The 22,753-nt window shown below is 38.7% G+C and overlaps 1 protein-coding gene across 7 annotated transcripts; it reads right to left on the reverse strand.

Moving 5' to 3' along the window:
• Positions 1-208: 208 nt before the first annotated feature.
• On the reverse strand, positions 209-21,778 carry LOC107804506 (uncharacterized). Of its 7 annotated transcripts, none has more exons than XM_075240957.1 (4): positions 11,876-21,778; positions 5,048-5,115; positions 4,061-4,125; positions 209-636 (listed from the first exon to the last, which is right to left on the reverse strand). In XM_075240957.1, exon 1 carries the CDS (start codon positions 18,483-18,485, stop codon positions 17,562-17,564), a length of 924 nt encoding a protein of 307 aa, XP_075097058.1. In that variant the 5' UTR covers positions 18,486-21,778; the 3' UTR covers positions 209-636; positions 4,061-4,125; positions 5,048-5,115; positions 11,876-17,561. The 7 variants fall into 7 exon arrangements, 5 of the variants coding, with proteins under 5 accessions (XP_075097058.1, XP_075097059.1, XP_075097057.1 ...); XR_012703822.1 differs by lacking the exon at positions 209-636 and having other exon boundaries at positions 3,832-4,125; positions 11,876-15,150; positions 21,299-21,766; XR_012703823.1 differs by lacking the exon at positions 209-636 and having other exon boundaries at positions 3,832-4,125; positions 11,876-13,754; positions 21,299-21,741.
• Between the last annotated feature and the right edge of the window lie 975 nt (positions 21,779-22,753).

A 22,753-nucleotide genomic window follows, 5' to 3' on the forward strand; every position in this document is an offset into this window, starting at 1 on the left:
TAATAAACGCCACATAAATTCTAAAAATTGCATACTAAGAGAATTTTGTTTTATTTTTTGATTTATTTTAGAGTATTTTTCGTGAGGCAAAAATCACGTGCTCACAGCTGCCCCTCTTTGTGTGGCTAGACAATTAAGCAATAATCAGAGAATTGAAAAAACAACCATATATTGGTGAATTATACTTAAGGTTAAATCAACGTTAAACAACAATATTCATGGCTAAATCACAACCCCAAGACTATGAGTTTTAGCCACTCATGATACTATCAAACAATTTCATAAGTGTTGGATAATTGAAAATACTAAGAAAAGCTAAAGAAATCTAAGATATCCTTGCTTCCGAATATTTTCCGTGTGTATTCTTTCTTCAAAGTGGCGTCTCCCCTCTCAAAATAAGCTTAGTCTTGCTTTTATACCGTTGGGTAGGTCTAGGGCCGAAATAACCTTGTTCTAGTCAAACTTGGATAAAATCTCGTCACCAGCGTCCAGGGCAGCGTGAGGCGCTGGCTTGTTGAAGTTTCTGCCAATTGCGCCACAAGTGGCGTGGGGCGTTGCCTGTGGCACTGAAATTCACATTTTTCATTTTTTCTCCGTTTTTGCTCTAATCTCGTACCTTTTCCTCCCAATTGCTTTCTGATGATTCATACACATAAAAATATCACGAATAAATATAAATCAATATATTTTACATCCAAAATCCACGAAACACGAGTAAAAATGATATATATATATATACATATATATATATATATATATATATATATATATATATATATATATATATATATACTTTAAGCTAAATATCAACACCCCACACTTAGACTCTTGCTCGTCCTCGAGCAATGAGACTATAAACTATATCCCAACTACGTACAAATCTCAACTATAGAGGAGCACTTCAATTGTTTAACCATACACTCTACCCTTGACTAGGCTCGACACCGGCAATCAAGCATGAACATACAAAATTCACATTCTTCCCGTTTTAAACATGTCCAAGTCTACTATTTCAATTCAAACAACCTATTCGTAACCATCCAACCTCAAGATCTGACTCGTTACCACTAAGCACCCTCAACTCGCGCGCTCACCCAACAAGAGAAGTTTACAACATTACCAATCCTTCATGAGATCATGCGCCCTCACCAACAAACAAAAGTGTGAATAAAGAATAATCCACACATTCAAGTGTTCTTTGAACATAATTTAAGGACATCACACAATTGAACAAAATTCGCTTACTCTCACAAAGAATTCATGTGCATCCCATGGTTGTACCATAAGCTTGCTTGTAGAGTACATCTCTAATAATCTAAGCTAGCCACATCTAGGATCAATTAGGACTTTAAAGTTGTAAAGTAGGCTAAGGAACGGGTAGGATACGTTTAAGAATAGTGATTAACCCTCCTAAGCACTTTAATATACTACACTCACAAATCGAGCAGATATTCTTCTCAGCCAATTCACTCGCCACAAACCATATACAACATAGCCCTTTTTTCCATTAAGCACTTCTTTACTCCCACTAGCATAAATTAGTAAGATTAGGAGGTGTGTGTTTTTCTACATTATTTTACTATTATTTTTTTTTCTTGCAACTTTTTTCTTTCTCTTTTTTTTTCTACACACACTTCATACATTAAAGTTCATCAGCTAGTGACCTTTTTTTCACCTTTAGTGCACCAAAGGGCCCTTCCATGGTTCCACTCGAAATATACTCCCTAATATCTCACCTTACTTCTTTTAGCGACTAAGTGTCTTAGGAGGTAAAGGTCCAACAATGTCAAATTAAGAACAAAATAGGGGTACGGCTTGTAATGTGGTTGCCAAAGAAAAGGTTTATAGGCTCAAAGGGGATAGCAACGAAAAATTTTATCTTCAAGTGCCAAGCATATCTATGATAAAGCAAGAAGTGCCTACATCATCTCCTAGATTAGCATAACTTAACAATTTTGCTTCCATTAACACATAGGGCAAGTTCTAGACTACAGAGAATAGCACAGAGAATCACAATTCCTCACATACACATTACACATGACACAATCAAGACGGTTCTGTTCAACTCTCAAGTTAAGAAAGCACACATAATCGAGTAATTTTAAGCTATATTGCACTATATCGCATACAAGTCAAAAATTTGAGAAAAGGCCTCAGAAAATAGGCTATTTACTTTACTCAGGCATCATAATTCAAATCAAATGTACGGGAAGATAGAATGCATGTCATAGCCTAATGTGCCAACACCAAACATGTCACTAGGTATCTCAGAGCAACTCAGTTTCTTCCTAACCTACTCCGAAACAAAAAATATAAAGTACTCGGTTTGAGCTACACCCTTGAAAAAGAACCTGCGCCCAAAGAAAAACTAAGGGATACTACCTAACTATAAAAAATTATTTTGGTATTTTTTAATCGGACTTTATCCCTCAAGAAAATTGTCCAATAGATCCATCATTGGAAAAAGTCTGAGATTTTTCTAATTTTTTCTTTTTGTATTTTTACATTTTTTTCTTTTTCTTTTTTTCTCTAAAACAAACTAAACTAAAAACTAGACTAAGTAATAAAAAACTAATAAAAGAAACAAATTGATACAAGTTATACAAAATACATCACAAGTAGTAGTTCTCCCACCCCACATTTAGCATATGCATAGTCTCTGATGCATGTAAAAATGTAAAATAGGGTAGGGTGAAAAGAAAACTCTCTGTCATTCGGAGTCCTCCTCCTCAGCATGCTCGCCATCTGCAGCTCCAAGCACATCATCATCAGGTCCTAGAGGCACTAAAGCCATGGCCCCGTGACATCATCACTAATCTCATTCTCCGTGTCGGAGCCTTTGATAGTGTTTGCGTCCTCCAACGAATGAACGGGGCTATAAGGTGCAATCACCAACATATCGTTGGAAAAATTCGACAAATTAACGCGTAAATACATACATTCCTTGTTTGTCACTCCCATCCTTCTCATGAATACATTTAAAGAGTTATAGAGGTACCTGTTGAAATTCTCGTCTCTTTCGTTATGTGTTGCCTGAGTGAGCCTAGACGTAGTCTCCAACAAGGATGTGATCGAATGGTTGTTGTGTATTCAGTAGAGACAAATATTCCAGGGTTATGATCGATTCATCAATCATATTGTGTTCTAGTTAACTCTCCTTTAATACAATTCACTTATGGTTTCTAATTAATCGAACAATTGCTCTCGTAGCATTCTCACGAAATACTACTTGCCTATTCAAAAAACATTAATGCATATATTCCTATGAATTCAATATATTACGAACGCATTAAGATTACGATATTTAATTAAGCATGGTGACTAGGTATATTCCTATCCTAACCACAAATCCGCCCCCTGCACCAATGTTAAGATCGTGCTCTCTTCAATTCTTTTCTAATCTAAACATGGCTTTCCCAAGCATAGCATAGATAGTAAATAGAACTTAACTGCTGGTCAGACAATTAAGCAATTAATCACAAAATTGAAGAAACAACTATATATTGGTGAATTATACATAAGGTTATCAACGTTAAATAACAACATTCACGGTTAAATCACAAATCTAGAACTATGGGTTTTATCCACTCATGATACTATCAAACAATTTCATAAGTGTTGTATAATTGAAAATACTAAGAAAAGATGAAGAAATCTGAGATATCCTTGCTCCTAAATGTTTCCCGTGTATATTCTTTCTTCAAAGTGGTGTCTCCCCTCTCAAAATAGGCTTAATCTTGCTTTTATATGTCACGGCCCAAATCATAACCTGTCGTTATGGCACCTATCGATGGTACTAGGCAAGCCAACATTTTCAAAATACCTCCAATATTTCACAGAAAGATAAATCAATTTTTTTAAATAAACAGAATTTTCACAAACAGGGGTTAAACCCAAATACAAGTGAGGAAAATAGCCCCAATATCGGGGTGTCACTAAACCATGAGCATATAAACATAATCAGTCTGGAACTAAAACCACTATCACAGTCTGAATCCAAATAAAACGAAAGAAAAGGTGAGGAAGAAGAAAACAAGGTCTGCGAATGCCAGGAAGCTACCTCGCTATCTCCAACAGTCAACTATGAGAACTATCAACACCCTCCGCGTCCAGAAATTCTTGGATCTGCATACGAAGTGCAGGGTATAGCGTGAGTACAACCAACTCAGTAAGTAACAATGATAAATAAGGAACTGAAAGATAGTGATGAGCTATATAGTTATAATTCATTTTTAGTAGTCTCAACTAAAAAATAGACATGTTTCCCAAAGCCAATAAATCAAGTCAAATCAGTTTGTTTATGCCAAGTTCAAGTAAAATTGGGTAAAGATATCTTTCACAAGTTTTCAAAATAGTGATTTAAGGCAACTATGTGTAGCAATAATGAAATCATATACAGCCTCTTAGGGCAACAATCACACAGTCCTCCCGTTCACTCCAACCTCACAATCACTAATTCCTCACAGTCACTCATTCCTCACGATCACTAAGCACTCGACACTCAACACTCACACTCAATGGTACCTACTCTCACTAGGGGGTATGTACAGACTCTGGAGGGGCTCCTACAGTCCAAGCGCTATATCAAGACAATCATGACATAAATCAATAAAACTTGTTGTGGCTTGTATCCCGATACCATAAATATTCTCACAATCAGGCCCTCGTCCTCACTCAGTCATCAATCTCTCCAATCTCTCGGGTTCTCAAAAATTAGGAAAAATCAGACCAAACAGTAATAACATGATGTATCAATAAGAATAACAGAGACTGAGATATGATATGCGAGTAAAAACGGCCTTTGTGGGTCCCAACAGTACCAACACATAGCCTAAACATGCTTTCTAGCATGAATTACGATCAAATTTCTATGACACATAGAGAGCATATAGCTAACAACAAGTTATTCAACTTTACAGTTTCACGGAATGGACTAATTCACAATTCCCACGGTTCACTCCCACATACACGTCACCTCCAAAATAATCACATAACACAAAATCCGGGGTTTCGTACCCTCATGACCAGATTTAAAACATTTACTCACCTCAGTCCGAGCAAAACTCTACTCCAAAATGTCTTTGACTCGCGAGTCGGCCTGCAAATGCCCCGAATCTAGCCACAAGCAGTACAATACAATCAATATAGGCTAAAGGAATCAATTCCACAAGAAAAATATGAAATTATAGCCAAAATCCGAAATCGGCTCAAACCTGGGCCCACGTCTCAAAATCTGACAAAAGTGACAAAACCCAAAAGCCTATTCACTTACGAGTCTAACCATATGAAATTAACCAAAATATGATACTAATTGGTCATTCAAATCCCCAAAATTCATTCTCAAAATTCCTAGCCTCAAACCCCCAAAATTTACCTAAAAACACACACCAATTAGGCGGGAAATCAGTGGGGAAACATCATTATTGAAGAAAAATGAACATAAGGAACTTACCTCAGTAATCTATTCAAAAACCCTCTCAAAAACATCCAAAGTCTGAGCTCAAAATGATGAAAATCGTGAAAAATCTCGAAGCCTCGTATTTATATATTCTTCCCAAGTCTCCCGCACCTGCTAGTAAAATTCCTCTTTTGCGCTCCCGCTACTGCGGTGAAAGTTCCACTACCGTGCAAGTCACTTTCCCTCACTACCTCTGCTTCTGTGATTCCCTATCCTCATCTACAGCTCCGCAGGTGCGGGAAATTCTTCGCATCTGCGACTCCTGCCCCTCCTAGCCTTGCTCGCTTCCGCGGCCTTCCGTCCCGCTTCTGCAGGATCTCACCTGAAGAGAACAATTTTCATCTATCTTTAAACTTTAAAACTTGGTTCGTTAATCACCTGAAATCAACCCGAGGCCCTGGGGACCTCAACCAAACATACCAACAAGTCTTATAACATAATACGAACTTAGTCGAATCCTCAAACCACCTCAAACAAAATCAAAAACACGAATTACACATGGATTCAAGCCTAATGAATTTTGAAATTTTCAAATTCTACAAACGACGTCGAAACCTATCAAATCATGTTTTGACCTCAAATTTTGCACACAAGTCGTAAATGACACCACGAACCTACTCCAACTTTCGAAAATTCAATCTGACCCCGATATAAAAAATTCCATACCTGGTCAAACTTTCCAAAATTCCAACTTTCGCCATTTCAAGCCTAATTCTACTACGGACCTCCAAATCACAATCCGCACACGCTCCTAAGTCCAAAATCACTTAACAGAGCTAACAGAACCATCAAATTTTCAAATCCGAAGTTGTTTATACATAAGTCAACATCCGGTCAACTTTTCCAACTTAAGCTTTCAATGAAGAGACTAAGTGTCTCAATTCATTATGAAATCACTCCGGACTCAAACCAACCAACACAGTAAGTCATATAAAAGTTGTAGAACACAAAAGGAGTAGAAAATGGAGGAACGAGGCTACAACTCTCGAAACGATTGGCCGGGCCGCTACATCCTCCCCCTCTTAAACAAGTATTCCTCCTTGAACGAGTCTAGAAACATACTTGGAGTCATGTATATGGTCGGATATCTGCTCCGCATCTCCTGCTCGGTCTCCCAAGTGGCCTCCTCCACGGGCTGACCTCTCTATTACACCTTCATTGAAGTTATATCCTTTGACCTCAACTTTAGAACCTGCCAATCCAAAATGGTCACTGGTTTCACATTATAAGTCAAATCACCATCCAACTGAACCGTGCTGAAATCCAAAACATGAGATGGATCGCCGATATACTTCTGGAGCATAGAAACATGGAATACTGGATGTACACTCGGCAAGCTAGGTGGTAAGGCAAGCTAGGTGGTAAGGCAAGCTTGTAAGCCACTTCCCCAATCCTCTGAAGTACCTCAAAAGGCCCAATGAATAAAGGGCTCAACTTGCCCTTCTTCCTGAACCTCATAACACCCTTCAAGGGTGAAACCTTCAGCAGAACCTTCTCCCCAACCATGTATGACACATCACGTACCTTCCTGTCGGCATAATTCTTCTGTCTAGACTACACAGTGTGAAGCCGATCCTGAATTAATTTAACCTTGTCTAAAGTATCCTAAACCAAGTCAGTACCCAATAGCCTCGCCTCCCCTGGCTCAAACCAACCCTCGAGAGATCTACACTGCCTCCCATATAAAGCCTCATACTGAGCCATCTGAATGCTCGACTGACAGATGTTTTTGTATGAAAACTCCGCGAGTGGCAGAAATTGGTCCCTTGAACCCCCGAAATCAATGCCACAAACACCTAGAATGTCCTCCAATATCTGAATAGTACGTTTGAACTGTCTATTTGTCTGAGGGTGAAATGTTGTGCTCAACTCAACCTGAGTGCCCAACTCTCACTGCACGCCTCTCCAAAACTGTGATGTAAACTGCGTGCCTCTATCTGAAATGATAGAAACCGGCATACCGTGAAGGCGAACAATCTCTCGGATGTAAATAGCAGCCAACCGATCTGAAGAATAAGTAGTACTTACTAGAATGAAGTGCACAGACTTGGTCAGCCGGTCCAAATCACCCAAATAGCATCAAACTTCCTCGAAGTCAGTGGGAGCCCAACTACGAAATCCATGGTGATCTGCTCCTACTTCCACTCCGGAATCTCCATCCTCTTAAGCAAGCCACCCGGTCTTTGATGCTCATATTTTACCTGCTGACAGTTGAGACACCGAGCTACAAACCCAACCATATCCCTTTTCATCCTTTTCCACCAATAGTGTTGTCTCAAATATTGGTACATCTTCGCGGCACCCGGATGAATGGAATACCGCGAGCTGTGGACCTCCTCAAGAATCAACTCCTGCAGCCCATCTACATTGGGCATACATATCTATCCTTGCATCCTCAACACCCCATCATCTCCAATAGTAAAATCTCTGGCATCATCGTGATGAACCTTGTCCTTGAGGACAACTAAATATGGATCATTATACTGGCGCTCTCTGATGCGATAAAATAAGGAAGACCTAGATACCACACAGGCTAGAACCCGAATGGGCTCCGAAACATCTAACCTCATGAATTGGTTGGCCAAGGCCTAAACATCAACTACAAGAGGTCTCTCACCAACACGAATGAATGCAAAACTACACATACTCACTGCCTTCCTACTCAAAGCATCGGCCACCACACTGGCCTTCCCCGGATGATTTAGAATTGTAATATCATAGTCCTTTAGCAGCTCCAAACACCTCTGCTACCTCAAATTTAGATCCTTCTTTTTGAACAAGTGCTAAAGGCTATGATGATCAGTAAATACCTCACAAGATACACCATAGAGATAGTGCCTCCAAATCTTTAACGCATGGACAATGGCGGCCTACTCCAAATCATGAACAAGGTAGTTCTTCTCATGAGGTTTCAACTGGCGTGAAGCATAAACAATCACTCTACCCTCCTGCATCAAAACATACCTAATACCGAGAAGCATCACAATACAGTGTATAAGAACCTGAAGTTGATGGTAGAACTAGAACTGGAGTTGTGGTCAAGGTAGTCTTGAGTTTCTTAAAGATCTCCTCACACTCGTTTGACCACCTGAAAGGAGCACCCTTTTTGGTCAATTTGGTCAAGGGCAATGCGATAGACAAGAAACCCTGCACGAACCGATGGTAATAACTAGCCAAACCAAGAAAGCTCTGAATCTTCATAGCTAAGGATGGTTTGGGCGAACTCTGAACTGCCTCTATCTTCTTTGGATCCACCTGAATAGCCTCACTAGACACCACGTGACCCAAGAACGCGACTGAACCGAGCCAAAACTCACACTTGGAGAACTTGGCATAAAGCTTCTCTTCCCTCAACTGTTGTAACACAATCCTCAAATGCTCAATATGCTCCTCCTGGATACGAGAGTACAACAGGATATCATCAATGAACATAATAACAAATGAGTCGAGATAAGGCTGACATGCACTATTCATCAGATGCATGAACGCTGCTTGGGCGTTGGTCATCCCAAAATACATCACAAGGAACTCTTAATGACCATAACGGATCCTGAAAGTTGTCTTTAGAATATCAGAGTCCCGAATCTTCAACTGGTGATACCCAGACCTCAAATATATCTTGGAGAACACCCTCACTCCCTAAGTTGGTCAAATAGATTATCAATACGCAGCAAAGGATAGTTGTTCTTGATTATGACTTTGTTCAACTACCTATAATCAATGCACATTCTCATAGTGTCATCCTTCTTCTTTACTAACAGGACCGGTGCACCCCAAGGTGACACACTAGGCCTAATAAATCCCTTATCAAGGAGTTCCTGAAGTTGCTCCTTCAACTCCCTCAACTCAGTCGGTGTCATACGGCGCGGAGGAATAAAATAGGTTGGGTGCCCGGCACCAAGTCAATACCAAAATTAATGTCCCTATCGGGCGGCATGCCCGACAGGTCTACAGGAAACACATCCAAAAATTCTCGCACCACCAGAACAGAATCAATAGTAAGGGTCTTTGTACTAACATTCCCCACAAACGCAAAATAAGATAGACAACCCTTCCCAACTATCCATTGGGCCTTCAAATATGTAATCACTCTACTGGGAATATAGTCTAGAGAACCTCGCCACTCAACCCGTGGCATTCCCGGCATCACCAACATCACTATCTTAGCGTGATAATCCAAAACAATATGACATGGAGACAACCAGTCCATACCCGTTCACGTCAAAATCAACCATACTAAGCAACAATAGATCAACTCTAGTCTCTAATCCCCCAACAGTCACTGCACATGACCGATATACACGATCTACAATAATTGTATCGCCCACTGGTATAGATATATAAATATATGAAACTAGAGACTCACGGGGCATATCCAAATAATGAGAAAAATACGATAACATATATAAATATGTGGAACCAGGATCAAATAATATAGAGGCATTTATGTGGAAAATTGAGACTATACTAGTGATTACTGCATCTGAAGCAACAACATTTGGTCTGACAGGAAGAACATAGAATGGGGCCTGACTGCCACCTGATCGGCCTCCCCCTCTAGGGCGACCTCTAGCTGACTAGGTCACATCCCGAGCTAGTTGATTGGCTGGTGTAGTAACTGGTGCAGAAGATGCAGTCTGACTCCTCTATTGCACTAGACCTCCTTGACGACGAGGACACTGCCTCCACGTATGTCTAAAATCCCTGCACTCAAAACAACTCCCTGGTGCTGGTGATAGGGACTAAAGGGAACCCTGAGCACTAAGATAACTGGTAGAAGGACATGTCATAGATGAGCCCTAAACCGATGGATCATGGGACGAACTTTGATCTAGAAGGGCACTGAGAGATGAGTGACCCTGATGAGAACTGTGTGAACCATGGCCAGATGATGTACCATTGTGAACTGGACGAGCCGTCTGAGCATGCCTAAAAGGATGACCCCTAACGTGGTATAACTAACCTCTAGAAGGAACCCCAATCAAACCACCTGATCTACAAGACCTCTTGGCCTCCTCAACCCGCTCCTGGCTACGTACCATCTCTTCTATCGAGCAATGTCAACAACCTCATCGAAAGTAGCACCAGATACCCTCTCTCTAGTCATAATCACCCGCTGCTAAAATGTGAGGCTATCAATGAATCTTCTGATCATATCTCTATTAGTGATAACTAACCAGATTGCATGACGGGCCAACTTAGAAAACCTCATTCGTACTATGTCAAAAATATATCATCCTAACGTAACTACTCAAACTGTCTGTGCAGCTCCTCTCTACGCGACTACGTCACGAACTTCTCCAAAAAGAGAACGGTGAACTCCTGCCAAGAAAATGGTGTCACACCTCCTTTTTACCTACACCCCCGTAAGGGGGTATATAAGGGAGTTTTTTCCAACTTAAAGTGACAATCGAAACAGGATTATTTTTATTAAAATTCAGAGTCGCCACTTGGGATAATTTTATGGTGTCCCAAGTCACCTGTTCAAATCCCGAATCAAGGAAAAGATTGACTCTATATTACAGTCCGCGAACACAAAAATTCGGGTAAGGAATTTTGTTAACCCGGGAGAAGGTGTTAGGCATTCCCGAGTTCTGTGGTTCTAGCACGGTCGCTCAACTGTTATAATTGGCTTATTTACTTGATTTTAGTGCATGTTTTAGCCTATGGTGCCATTTTAACTTTAAACCGCTTTTGTTCCTTTTTGTAGAAAATTGCAACGTTATTAAAACATGTCTCAAACCACGTCATATAAATGCGCCCGTGGTCTTTGACACATTTTAACATCGTTGAGATTTGGATTTGGGTTATATAAATGCGCACCCGAATTTAGGAAGGTAATATTATTAAAATACGCGCCTAAAGTAGCTACGCATTTGCAACTCTGCGAGGGACATGGAAATTCGACTAAATGCGCACCTCGATCTCTAAGGAATCATAATTATGTCACGCGAACGTGTCCACAATCTATTTTACCCGATCTATTTTAAAAAAATTCACCACCCGACCCATTTCTATTTTGCTTATTTTTATTACTACATATCACCAGGCATCTAGCTTTCTAGTCGAAAGATAAAGTAGATTATTAATTTTCTTCAAAGGAATCTTGTAACAAACTTATTAACAATCAACCCATATCGCCTTTAATAGCAGAGATGTATAGTTTCCGAATCTTTTCTTTGCTACAACAAATTGACAAATATTCCCAGCAAGGAATAATTCAAAGAGTTCTCTTTTAAACTATGCATCGCTAAAACAATTATTTTATACAGATAGAAACTTCATTACTTTGAAAATCAAGGAAAAATGAGAAGGGAAAAGAAACAAAAAAACGTAGGAGAAAGAAGAAGTTACTCTCTTAGAAGGTAATAATCAGTTCCATAATTACCACAAGAACGCAAAATGAAAGGAACCAACCTGAACTTCCGATGAAATGCAGCTTCATTCGCAATACTGTTTTGATGCTAGACTAACAGACACGGACTCGAACAGAAAACGTAGCAGCACCGGAACCTCGCCGAAATCTCGAACGGAACCGAACAGACCCAACTCGACTGGATTTGGGTGGGGATTTCGAACTGATTTGCACACTGATCTGGTGTAGTTTCAGGCAGCCATGGTCAGCTTTGCTTGAATTTCTGCTGTTGGGTGTTGCCGGATTTTCCCACAAGTTTGGTAGCGACTGGCGAGGCTGGTGAGGGGTGTGAGTGAAGAGGGTTGAGTTGAGAGGTCATCGGCTTCTGCTTCGTGGAGTGAAGAATAAGTTCAGGGGGTCGTTTTGAGAAGATGAAGTCGGGGACCAGGGTCGTTCGTGTAAGCTACGCAACTTTTGTTTTGCTTTTTCCCAGCGTTCTTCTTTTTTTTTATATAGATTTTTTAAGCCTTACTTTATAGGTAGAGTCTAGGTTTAGGTGTATTTTTGTGTATTTAGCCAATTAGTCCCTAGGTCTTTTTGTGTTAAGTCTTTAGGGTCTTTTTTATTTGTTTTTGTTCCAAAGAAGAGTCTAGAATAGTCCCTAGGCTTAATGGACTAATCCAAATTGGGCCAATAATTGAGATCTAAAACTCTTAAAATTGTGATCCAACACCTTAATTGACTCCTTTTAAAATAAGATAAAAATACTACACAATCCAAAGCTAATCCTAATTAATTAAACTAAACATGAAACTATTTTTGTGTTTTCGAAATTATATAAAGATAAAAATAAGGTACCATTTATATATATATTTTTTAAAATTTTTTTATGAAAAATACATAAACTAAAATATATTTATTATTATTATTTATTTATTTTTTTGTAGTTTTCATTTTTCTTGTAACAAAATAAAGTAAAAGATTAAAAATGAGTTGAAATAGCTATATAGGGCCTAAATTAAATTAAATATTTACGTGCTAAAATATGAAAAATCTTGGGGAGAGCCAAAAATCACATGTCTACAGCTGCCCCTCTTTGACCGGAAACGCGAAGAGTTTTCGGATAAAGAACGACTACACAAGTTTTTTGACCCGACCCTTATTTGGAAAGACTAAAACTAAGAGAAAAGGGGAATGTGACCGAGATCTGGTATCTGAGCTGCCTACATATCCTTGGCTATAAAGGAATCAGTCCACGTGTAGTTCCGAAGTGAGTGAGATGATGGAGTATGCCGAGGTGGACAACCAGTCGAGGTGCCGTTCCGCTGAGGTTCCGGTCCGCGGTCCCGTTGTTACATCAAAATCAAAATATGAAAAAGACTAGCTAAGCCTATCAACTACGAGTTACAAGATTCCTATCTATAAGTCTTGTGAAGCTTGATCTTGATTCTTGGTTGGTTCTTCATGCGGATCTTGATCTGAATATTGATGCTTGTCAGCCGCAAGTGTTGGTTCAATCTTCTTCAGCTTTTTCAAATCAAGACGGGACATGCAGAGCTTGTGACCTCAGCCATGTCTTGAGCAGCTCACATCTTTCATTAACTTCTGCATTTGGATTCACTTCTTGTCTTTCTTTTTTGTCTTTTTTTTTATTTTTTTTATTCTGGATAATGACTAACTTTTGTTGATCATCTAGGATTGCTGACTCGCATTCTTGACGCGAGCTTCTTTTATTGCTGACCTGAATTGCATTCTGAATTGAATTCCCCCTTTTTTTTCCAGGTGGGCGCCTGATTGCTGAACTTGAACTGTCTTCTCTGTTACTTGACACTATTTTCCCTTGTACCTTGAACCATTTTCCCTCGAAACTTGAATTGTCTTCCTTCGAAACTACTTTTCTTTGAAACTTGAACTATCTTCTCTTGTTCTCCAGGTGGGCGCCTGATTACAACAAAACAGACAAAACAAAAGAATTTTTTTCTGCCCCAATTTGCACTAGGAAGATTTGTGAGTTGTTAGCAAAATTGTAAACCACTTGTACTATTGATGCAATGATGAGAATAAACTAAAGAATAGATTAGGAAAACTATAAACTAAACTTGACTAAAGTAAAAAATCACCCTATTCTCCAGGCGCGGCCCCTTGATTTCAGGAAAACTAAACATTGATAATCTTAAGAAAACTAAAAATTACCTTTTTTTTTTTCAAATTCAGACTTCCTTTCTTTTTTTCAAAATATCCTAGGAGAAAATTCGTCAGACTAGGTTCTCTATCTTAGGAGAAAATTCATCAGACTAGGTCCTTTTCTCTGTTTTTTTTTTGTTTTTTTGGTATCTTAGGAGAAAGATTCATCCGACTAAGACGTTTATCCTAGGAGAAAGTTCATCAGACTAGGTTTTCTATCTTAGGAGAAAAATTCATCAGACTAAAATTTTGATCCTAGGAGAAAGTTCATCAAACTAGGTCTTTTTTTCTATCTTAGGAGAAAGATTCATCAGACTAAGATTTCTATCCTAGGAGAAAATTCATCAGACTAGGTCTTCTATCTTATGAGAAAAATTCATCAGACTAAGATTTTGATCCTAGGAGAAAATTCATCAGACTAGGTCTCTCTTTTTTCTTTTTTTTTTGTATCTTAGGAGAAAGATTCATCAGACTAAGATGATCTTAGGAGAAAGTTCATCAAACTAGGTCTTCTATCTTAGGAGAAAAATTCATCAGACTAAGATTTTGATCCTAGGAGAAAGTTCATCAGACTAGGTCTTTTTTTGTATCTTAGGATAAAGATTCATCATACTAAGATTTCTATCTTAGGAGAAAATTCATCAGACTAGGTCTTCTATCTTAGGAGAAAAATTCATCAGACTAAGATTTTGATCCTAGGAGAAAATTTATCAGACTAGGACTTTTTATCCTAGAAGGAAAAATGTGAAGATCAATGGCAAGATTTTATGCACAATAGCAAGACAAATAAAGGAAAAGATTTGAGAAACTTCCCTTTGTCAGCTCTTCTCATCTTTTCTTTTTATTCTTTTTTTTTTTGTTGTTTTTGTTTCATTTTTTTTTCTCTTTTTGAATTAGTTTTCTTGCACCGCTTTGTTCCTGTGTCACACAAAGAAACTTTGTCAGTTCTTAAAAGGTGGTGGTCGGTTTGTGGCCTTGAGTCTTGAGCATCTTGGCTTTTGCTCGATCAACTTGAGTCGGCTTCAAGAGATGTTTGCTCTGCATCAACCCTAATTGTTTCACACTCGGTACCATTGTATTTCTGGCTCAATCAGCATTATCCCAACTGGAGATCTTTTCTTAGATGATCTTTTCTGATATCTTGAATGACTTCCTGCTTTTGAGAAATTTGTTTGTCAGAGAGAATCACCAGTTATCTTCATTGCGCCAAGTAGGCTAACAAGAGTCTTTTTGGGGAAGCCTTTATATGAATCCTCAAGGTATATTGACAATAACAACTGAGTGCAAGCCAAATTTACTTTATGCAACTGAAAATCTGGTAGCAGATTTTGAAATCTTTTCTTGCTTGTTTTGACAAGGACTGACTCAGAGTGAAGGACACAAATAACGCAAAGAAACAAGTATTAACAAAAAATGCCCATGTCGGAAGGACGGAAGGAAGAGGCTTTTTTTCTTTCTTTTTTCTTTTTTTTTTCTTTTTTTTTCAATAACTAGCCTTAATGGTCATGACATGCATTTTGGACTTAGTGACTGATCTATCAAACTAATTCACTCTTCCCTTTTACTATTCTTATGACCTTTGAAGTCAGGCTTGTTTATGCTGATTCTTTGCACCAGCTTTATGACTCACTTTTCGACTACTGGTGCCCTGAGGAGTTTTCACCAACAAGTCTCTCTCATTTATTCGTCTCTGCTTGCCATCGCCTTACAGTGCCCGTGAGGGTTTTCACTAATAAGACTCTCTCATTTTTCTTATTCCTTTTCTTTTTCTTTCCCTCTTTTGCGAGAAACTCGACGATGTTCTACGTCGTGTGACAACTGTTGCTCATTGCATGCGTCTCTTGGCATTCTTAAAGGCATATTGGGAGGTCTTTATTTGGAAGGTTTTTGGATAGGGTTGGAAAGAAAGGTCTGCATGAAGGCTCAAAATAAACTCAAAATGAGGGGTTGTAGACTTACAACTCTTAGAATCAACTGTTTCAGAAAATGAAATAAAATCTTTGCCCCAGTTTCAAATGCTGGGGATTTTGGATTTTTCTATTTTTTTCTATTTTTTCTTTTTCTTCTAAATTCTTATTTGTTTGGACGGAACCGTGAGGCTGCCTACGTATCCTTATTTTCAAGGAATCAGGTCTAACGTAGTTCAAACATTTGGCCTAAACTGGTTTTCATCTTTCTTTCTGTTTTTTTCTCTTTTTTTTGTTTTTTTTTCTTTTCTTTTTCTTCTTTTTTTGTTTGCCCCTGCTTCTATTTTTTAGGGCATGGACCTTTCACAATTCTTTTTTTTTCACTTGAACTTTCTAAAAGCTGGCCCAGTTTGTACTCTTGGGGCATGGACTTTTTTTTACTCTAGACTTGATTCCAAAAGAGGGTAGTCAAAGAAAAATAACACAGACTCAAAAGGGGTAGCAAAGAATATAAAGTGTTTGGGTAGCAGAAAAAGGGCCTCCCAACCTCAAGAACATCAAACATGGTATTTTTTCGCGATCACAGCATTGACGAACATGTATGTCTTCTTGGTGTGCCGTGGTCACAAGATTCATCCCTTAGTGACGAACTTTCCAACAAACTTCAATTGGTTAAACATCCTCAAGCCCGATCTTCACAATGATTTGAAGGTGAATTTTACTCGACCTTAGTTCCAAAGTATTCCAACTCTTTATTCATCCTCAAAAGTATTTTTTTTTAGTTATCGAATTCCAGATTAAATCAGTTCCTAAGATCTGGCCAAAATTTTCGCATGCATGTCATGTCATTAGAACTAACGAGAAAAGAACTAGGAACAGAATGACACAAAAGGGCAAACTGTATTTTATTGAGTAAATGATGAAAGGGTTTGACAACTAAATAAGCAACCCAAAATACGAGTTACAACCCTAAAATAACCTGAATAATGAAAATAGCAACAGAACAGACAGACAAGACTCACACAAACAGAATGGAAGGATAGAAGGATTTGACTCAATAAAATAAATAAAATCTGGATCACAACCCTGAAATAACCCAGATAATAGAAAAAACATCAAAACAAGTTACCAAGATTCCTTCCTAGTGAGGAGGGAATGCCTTTTCAATTGCTAGGCTTGATATTTAGCCACAAATTTGCTCATCAGAATCAGCAGAGCCTTCTCCAATTTCAAAATCATTAACTTCAGTTAGCAAATTCTCGAGAGGATTCTCATACTCCCTATCACCACGCATTATCCCCACAAAGTGTGCATCATCATGTGCAGGTAAAGGATTCTGCGCGATATTCTGGGTGTCACTGTCTTGGATCACAATCAGGTTTTCCTGGATCATCCTTTCTATTTCTCTTTTCAAATCCCGACAGATTTCAACATTGTGCCCCTGGGCATTGGAATGGTATTCACACCTTTTAGAAGGGTCAAAGCTTCTTGCACGTGGGTCTACATGATTTGGAGGAATAGGTGCAATCATGTCATAATGCTTTAACTTCTCAAATAAGATTGCATAGGACTCTCCTATTGGTGTAAAATTATCTTTCAACCTTTGTTCCCCTTTATACCTCTGACTTGGATGTGGGTTATAGGGCACCTGAAAATTTTATGGAGGCTGTTGGAGATTTTGTGATGCTCGTGATCGCCTTCTAGGGTGTTTTGGTGGCTGGGCAACATACTGAGGTGGAACAACAGAGTGTTGTGGGTTCTGAAGGGGATAGTAATGCTCAGGGGAGTTATCGAAAAACAGACGAGGTTGTTCATACCTTCGAGACGCTCTCCTAGGACCTCTTCTCGACCCTGATGTCATCATGATTTCTTCAACCTTCTCATTCGTGTCACTAAAATTATCAGATTTGATCTGGACAGCCTGAGTTGCGGCTTTGAGATCTGCTTGACTTATAATTTTGCCTGTCTTAAAACCATTCTCAACCATTTCCCCCATTTTGATTGCTTCTGAGAAGGATTTACCCACTGCGGACATCATATTTTGAAAATAATCTGGCTCTTGAGCTTGAAGAAAGACAATGATTAGCTTGTGGTCGTCCATGGGTAGCTTAACTCTGGCTGCTTGTTCTCTCCATTTGATTGCATATTCCCTGAAACTTTCAGTTGGTTTCTTCTTCAGGTTTGAAAGGAAAATGCGGTCTGGGGCGATGTCGATGTTGTATTGGAACTGTTTGACAAAGGCATGTGCCATGTTATCCCAGATATACCAGCGAGACGTGTCTTGATCCATAAACCATTCGGAGGCTACTCCCGTAAGGCTTTCCCCAAAATAAGCCACCAACAATTCTTCATTTCTTCCCGCACCTCTCAGTTGATTGCAATACCTTTTCAGGTGGGCTATGGGATCTCCATGTCCATCATACTTTTCAAATTTGGGAGTCTTGAAACCAGGCGACAAGTGGACATCGAGGAACATACATAGATATTTGAAGGAAATACTCTTTTGACCTGCCAACCCTTGCATGTTTTTCAACCGTTGTTCTAAGTTTTTCACTCTTTGGGTCATTTCTTCCTGTACCATCTTTCGGGCAGGCTTCTCAATGTTTGCAGGAAGATCAAACGAGTACGAGTGGCACTCAGGAGAGTGGTACTGCTCTTATTGTGTATCAAATTGTGACTCATGACGAGGCTGTCCTTGACCACTGGCCCATGCTTGACACATTTCGGTCATTTGATGTTTCAACATTTTATTTTTCTCAAACACAGTAGACTCTTGTTGAACCTTCTGACCCTGAGTCTGTTGAGCACTTTTAACAGCTTCGATGTCAGTTATTATTTTTCCGTGGATCTTGTGTTTCCAGCTTACCACAAACCGACCACCTCAACTTTCTTCACAATTCAAAACAAAACATGTTAGAATGGACTCAGTCAATCTTTATTATTATCAATATTTTTCATTTTTTTTTCATTTTTTCTCATTTTCTTTTCAATGGTTGATCGAACCTGATGTGGGTTGCCTACGTATCATGTGAGAACATGAATCAGATCTTGCGTAGTTCGGGAAGATCATGAATAAAGTAAATAAACCAACATTTTTTTTATTTTGAATTTTTCATTTTATTTTTTCGAAAGAAAGACTTATAAAGAAGAAAGAGAATATTTTTGGTATTTTGATTTTTCTATAAAATTTTGCAAATAAAGACTTCTAAAGAAAAGAGATTTGAATATTGACCTTTTTTTTTGGAATTTCGAAGAAAAACTTCTAAAGAAAAAGAAAATATTTTTGAATTTTTGGACTTCTATTTTAAAATTATGAAAGAAAGACTTCTAAAGAAAGTATTTTTGATTCTTGAATTTTCTTTTCAATTTTTGAAAGAAGAATGAAAATACTTTTGGATTTTGAGAAGAAATTAAAAGAAAATATTTTTGGGGTCTTAAAGAAAGACTTTTCTAAAGAAGGAAGTAAAAGAAAATATTTTTGGATTTTTTGAAAATAGTGGGCCGGAACCGATGAGGTTTGCCTGCGTATCTCACATCCGGTGAGAATCAGACTAGCGTAGTTCACCCAGTTTTGACAGAACAAAAGAAAATATGACTTATTTTGAAATGACTTTTCTCTTCTTTTTTTTCAAACTTTCAACAGAATTTCAGGGTAATTCAAATACCTACCTCTCACTCTCTTGTCTTTTCTCTTTTATTTTTGATTTTCATTTTTTTTCATTTTCTTTCCCTATTCTAGAAGCCAGTCAACATGCAAGCCGAAACAGACAGATACGCAAGTAGCACGTAAGATGCATCAAGATGGTCTTTTAATTTGGGTACACCTGTCCTAGACGGACCCAACCCCTGTGTTGAGTCCCCAAGGTCAAATGTACATGATGCAAACAAACGTTCCTACAAGGGATCCGGCATGAGGCTGAGTTATTTTAGGTTTAAAACCTGGGTGTATTGTTCAAGACCTGGCTTACCCGAGCGGACAACTCGAGCCGAGGGGGGGCTGCGTACTGGTAATCAAAAGATCATCCGGCTTTGCAACTTGTCCGAACCTCGTTCTATTTGGGATATGATACTAACAGAAAGAAGTCACGACCAGCGTGCACTCCTCAGGAGAGAGAAGAGAGGGGTTTCGTAGCAGTTTATATATACAGTTCAGATAATATCAAAGCGGTAAAAAGCAACATTTAGCACATTAGGCCCAAACATGTAATAAAATCAGATAATAAATAAAGCCAAATATAACAATTCATCTAAGATCGAATTCTGAACCCTGAACTTGAGATTCTGGGTTCTAGTCACCAGCAGAGTCGCCAGAGCTGTCACACCTCCTTTTTACCTACACCCCCGGCAGGGGGTATATAAGGGAGTTTTTTCCAACTTAAAGTGACAATCGAAATAGGATTATTTTTATTAAAATTCAGAGTCGCCACTTGGGATAATTTTATGGTGTCCCAGGTCACCGGTTCAAATCCCAAATCGAGGAAAAGATTGACTCTGTATTACAGTCCGCGAACATAGAAATCCGGGTAAGGTTCTGTTAACCCGGGAGAATGTGTTAGGCATTCCCGAGTTCCGTGGTTCTAGCATGGTTGCTCAACTATTACAATTGGCCTATTTACTTGATTTTAGTGCATGTTTTAGCCTATGGTGCCAATTTAACTTTAAACCGCTTTTGTTCCTTTTTGTAGAAAATTGCAACGTTATTAAAACACGTCTCGAACCACGTCACATAAATGCGCACGTGGTCTTTGACACATTTTAATATCGTTGAGATTTGCATTTGGGTCACATAAATGCGCACCCGAATTTAGGAAGGTAATATTATTAAAATACGCGCCTAAAGCAGCTACGCGTTTGCAACTCTGCGAGGGCCATGGAAATTCGACTAAATGCGCACCTCGATCTCTAAAGAATCGTAATTATGTCACGTGAACGTGTCCACAATCTGTTTTACCCGATCTATTTTAAAAGATTTCACCACCCGACCCATTTCTATTTTGCTTATTTTTATTACTACATATCACGAGGTATCTAGCTTTCTAGTCGAAAGATAAAGTAGATTATTAATTTTCTTCAAAGGAATCTTGTAACAAACCTATTAACAATCAACCCATATCGCCTTTAATAGCAGAGATGTATAGTTTCCGAATCTTTTCTTTGCTACAACAAATTGACAAAAATTCACAGCAAGGAATAATTCAAAGAGTTCTCTTTTAAACTATGCATCGCTAAAACTTTTTGTTTTATACAGATAGAAAATTCATTACTTTGAAAATCAAGGAAAAATGAGAAGGGAAAAGAAACAAAAAAACGTAGGAGAAATAAGAAGTTACTCTCTTAGAAGGTAATAATCAGTTCCATAATTACCACAAGAACGCAAAAATGAAAGGAACCAACCTGAACTTCCGATGAATCGTAGCTTCATTCGCAATACTGTTTCGACGCTCGACTAACAAACATAGACTCGAACAGAAAATGTAGCAGCGCCGGAACCTCGCCGGAATCTCGAACGGAACCAAACATACCCAACTCGACTAGATTTGGGTGGGAATTTCGAACTGATTTGCACACTGGTCTGGTGTAGTTTCAGGCAGCCATGGTCAGCTTTGTTTGCTTTTCTGTTGTTGGGTGTTGCCGGATTTTCTGGCAAGTTTGGTAGCGACTGGCGAGGCTGGTGAGCGGAGAGGGTGTAGTTGAGAGGTCGCCAGCTTCTGCTTCGTGGAGTGAAGAATAAGTTCAGGGGGTCGTTTTGAGAAGATGAAGTCGGGGACCAGGGTCATTCGCGTAAGCTGCGGAGCTTTTGTTTTGCTTTTTCCCCAGTGTTCTTCTTTTTTTTTTTATAGATTTTTTAAGTCTTACTTTATAGTTAGAGTCTAGGTTTAGGTGTATTTTTGTGTATTTTGACAATTAGTCCCTAGGACTTTTTGTGTTAAGTCCTTAGGGTCTTTTTTATTTGTTTTTATTCCAAACAAGAGTCTAGAAGGGTCCCTAGACTTAATGGACTAATCCAAATTGGGCCAAGAATTGAGATCTAAAACTCTTAAAATTGTGATCCAATACCTTAATTGACTCCTTTTAAAATAAGATAAAAATACTACACAATTCAAGGCTAATCCTAATTAAACTAAACATGAAACTATTTTTGTGTTTTCGAAATTATATAAAGATAAAAATAAGGTACCATTTTTATATATTTTTTTAAAATATATGAAAAATACATAAACTAAAATATATTTATTATTATTATTATTATTTATGTTTTTGTAATTTTCATTTTTCTTGTAACAAAATAAAGTAAAAGAGTGAAAATGAGTTGAAATAGCTATATTGAGCCTAAATTAAATTAAATATTTACGTGCTAAATAAGAAAAATCTTGGGGAGGGTCAAAAATCACATGTCTACAAGTGGTGGTGCACCAATCGGCCTACGCCTCTCATAAGCCTCCCACCAACTGAAGGCAGCTCTAGTAAACTGAAAAGTAGTGAACGAGACCCCACTAGTCTCCAGAATACCTGTTGTACGGAGAATCCTCTGACATCTGTCCAAGAAGCCCTGGGCATCCTCCGACTCAGCCCAATTGAAAGATGGAGGGTGGAGTCTACCAAACCTCTCTAGTCTTTGTTGCTCATCATCAGACATAACAGGAACCACATGGGCCTGAGCAGCTACAACCGGCTGGGCTGGTAGTACCCCCGGTATCTGAAGTCCCTACATCACCTACTCTGGTATGCGGGTGGCGGGAGTCTGAGTACCTCCCTCGGCCTGAGAAGTGGTTGTTGTGGCCAGAATAGAGACCGCCTGAGCAAGACTGGTTCACACAGTCATAATCGGAGCTAAGGCTTCTTGAAGGC

This window comes from Nicotiana tabacum, chromosome 20 (genome assembly GCF_000715075.1).
Source record: "Nicotiana tabacum cultivar K326 chromosome 20, ASM71507v2, whole genome shotgun sequence".
Lineage (NCBI taxonomy): Eukaryota > Viridiplantae > Streptophyta > Magnoliopsida > Solanales > Solanaceae > Nicotiana > Nicotiana tabacum.

Excerpts from the sequence above, each read along its gene's own strand:
- LOC107804506 (XM_075240958.1), bottom strand. The coding sequence starts at position 18,485 with ATGGTACAGGAAGAAATGACCCAAAGAGTGAAAAACTTAGAACAACGG.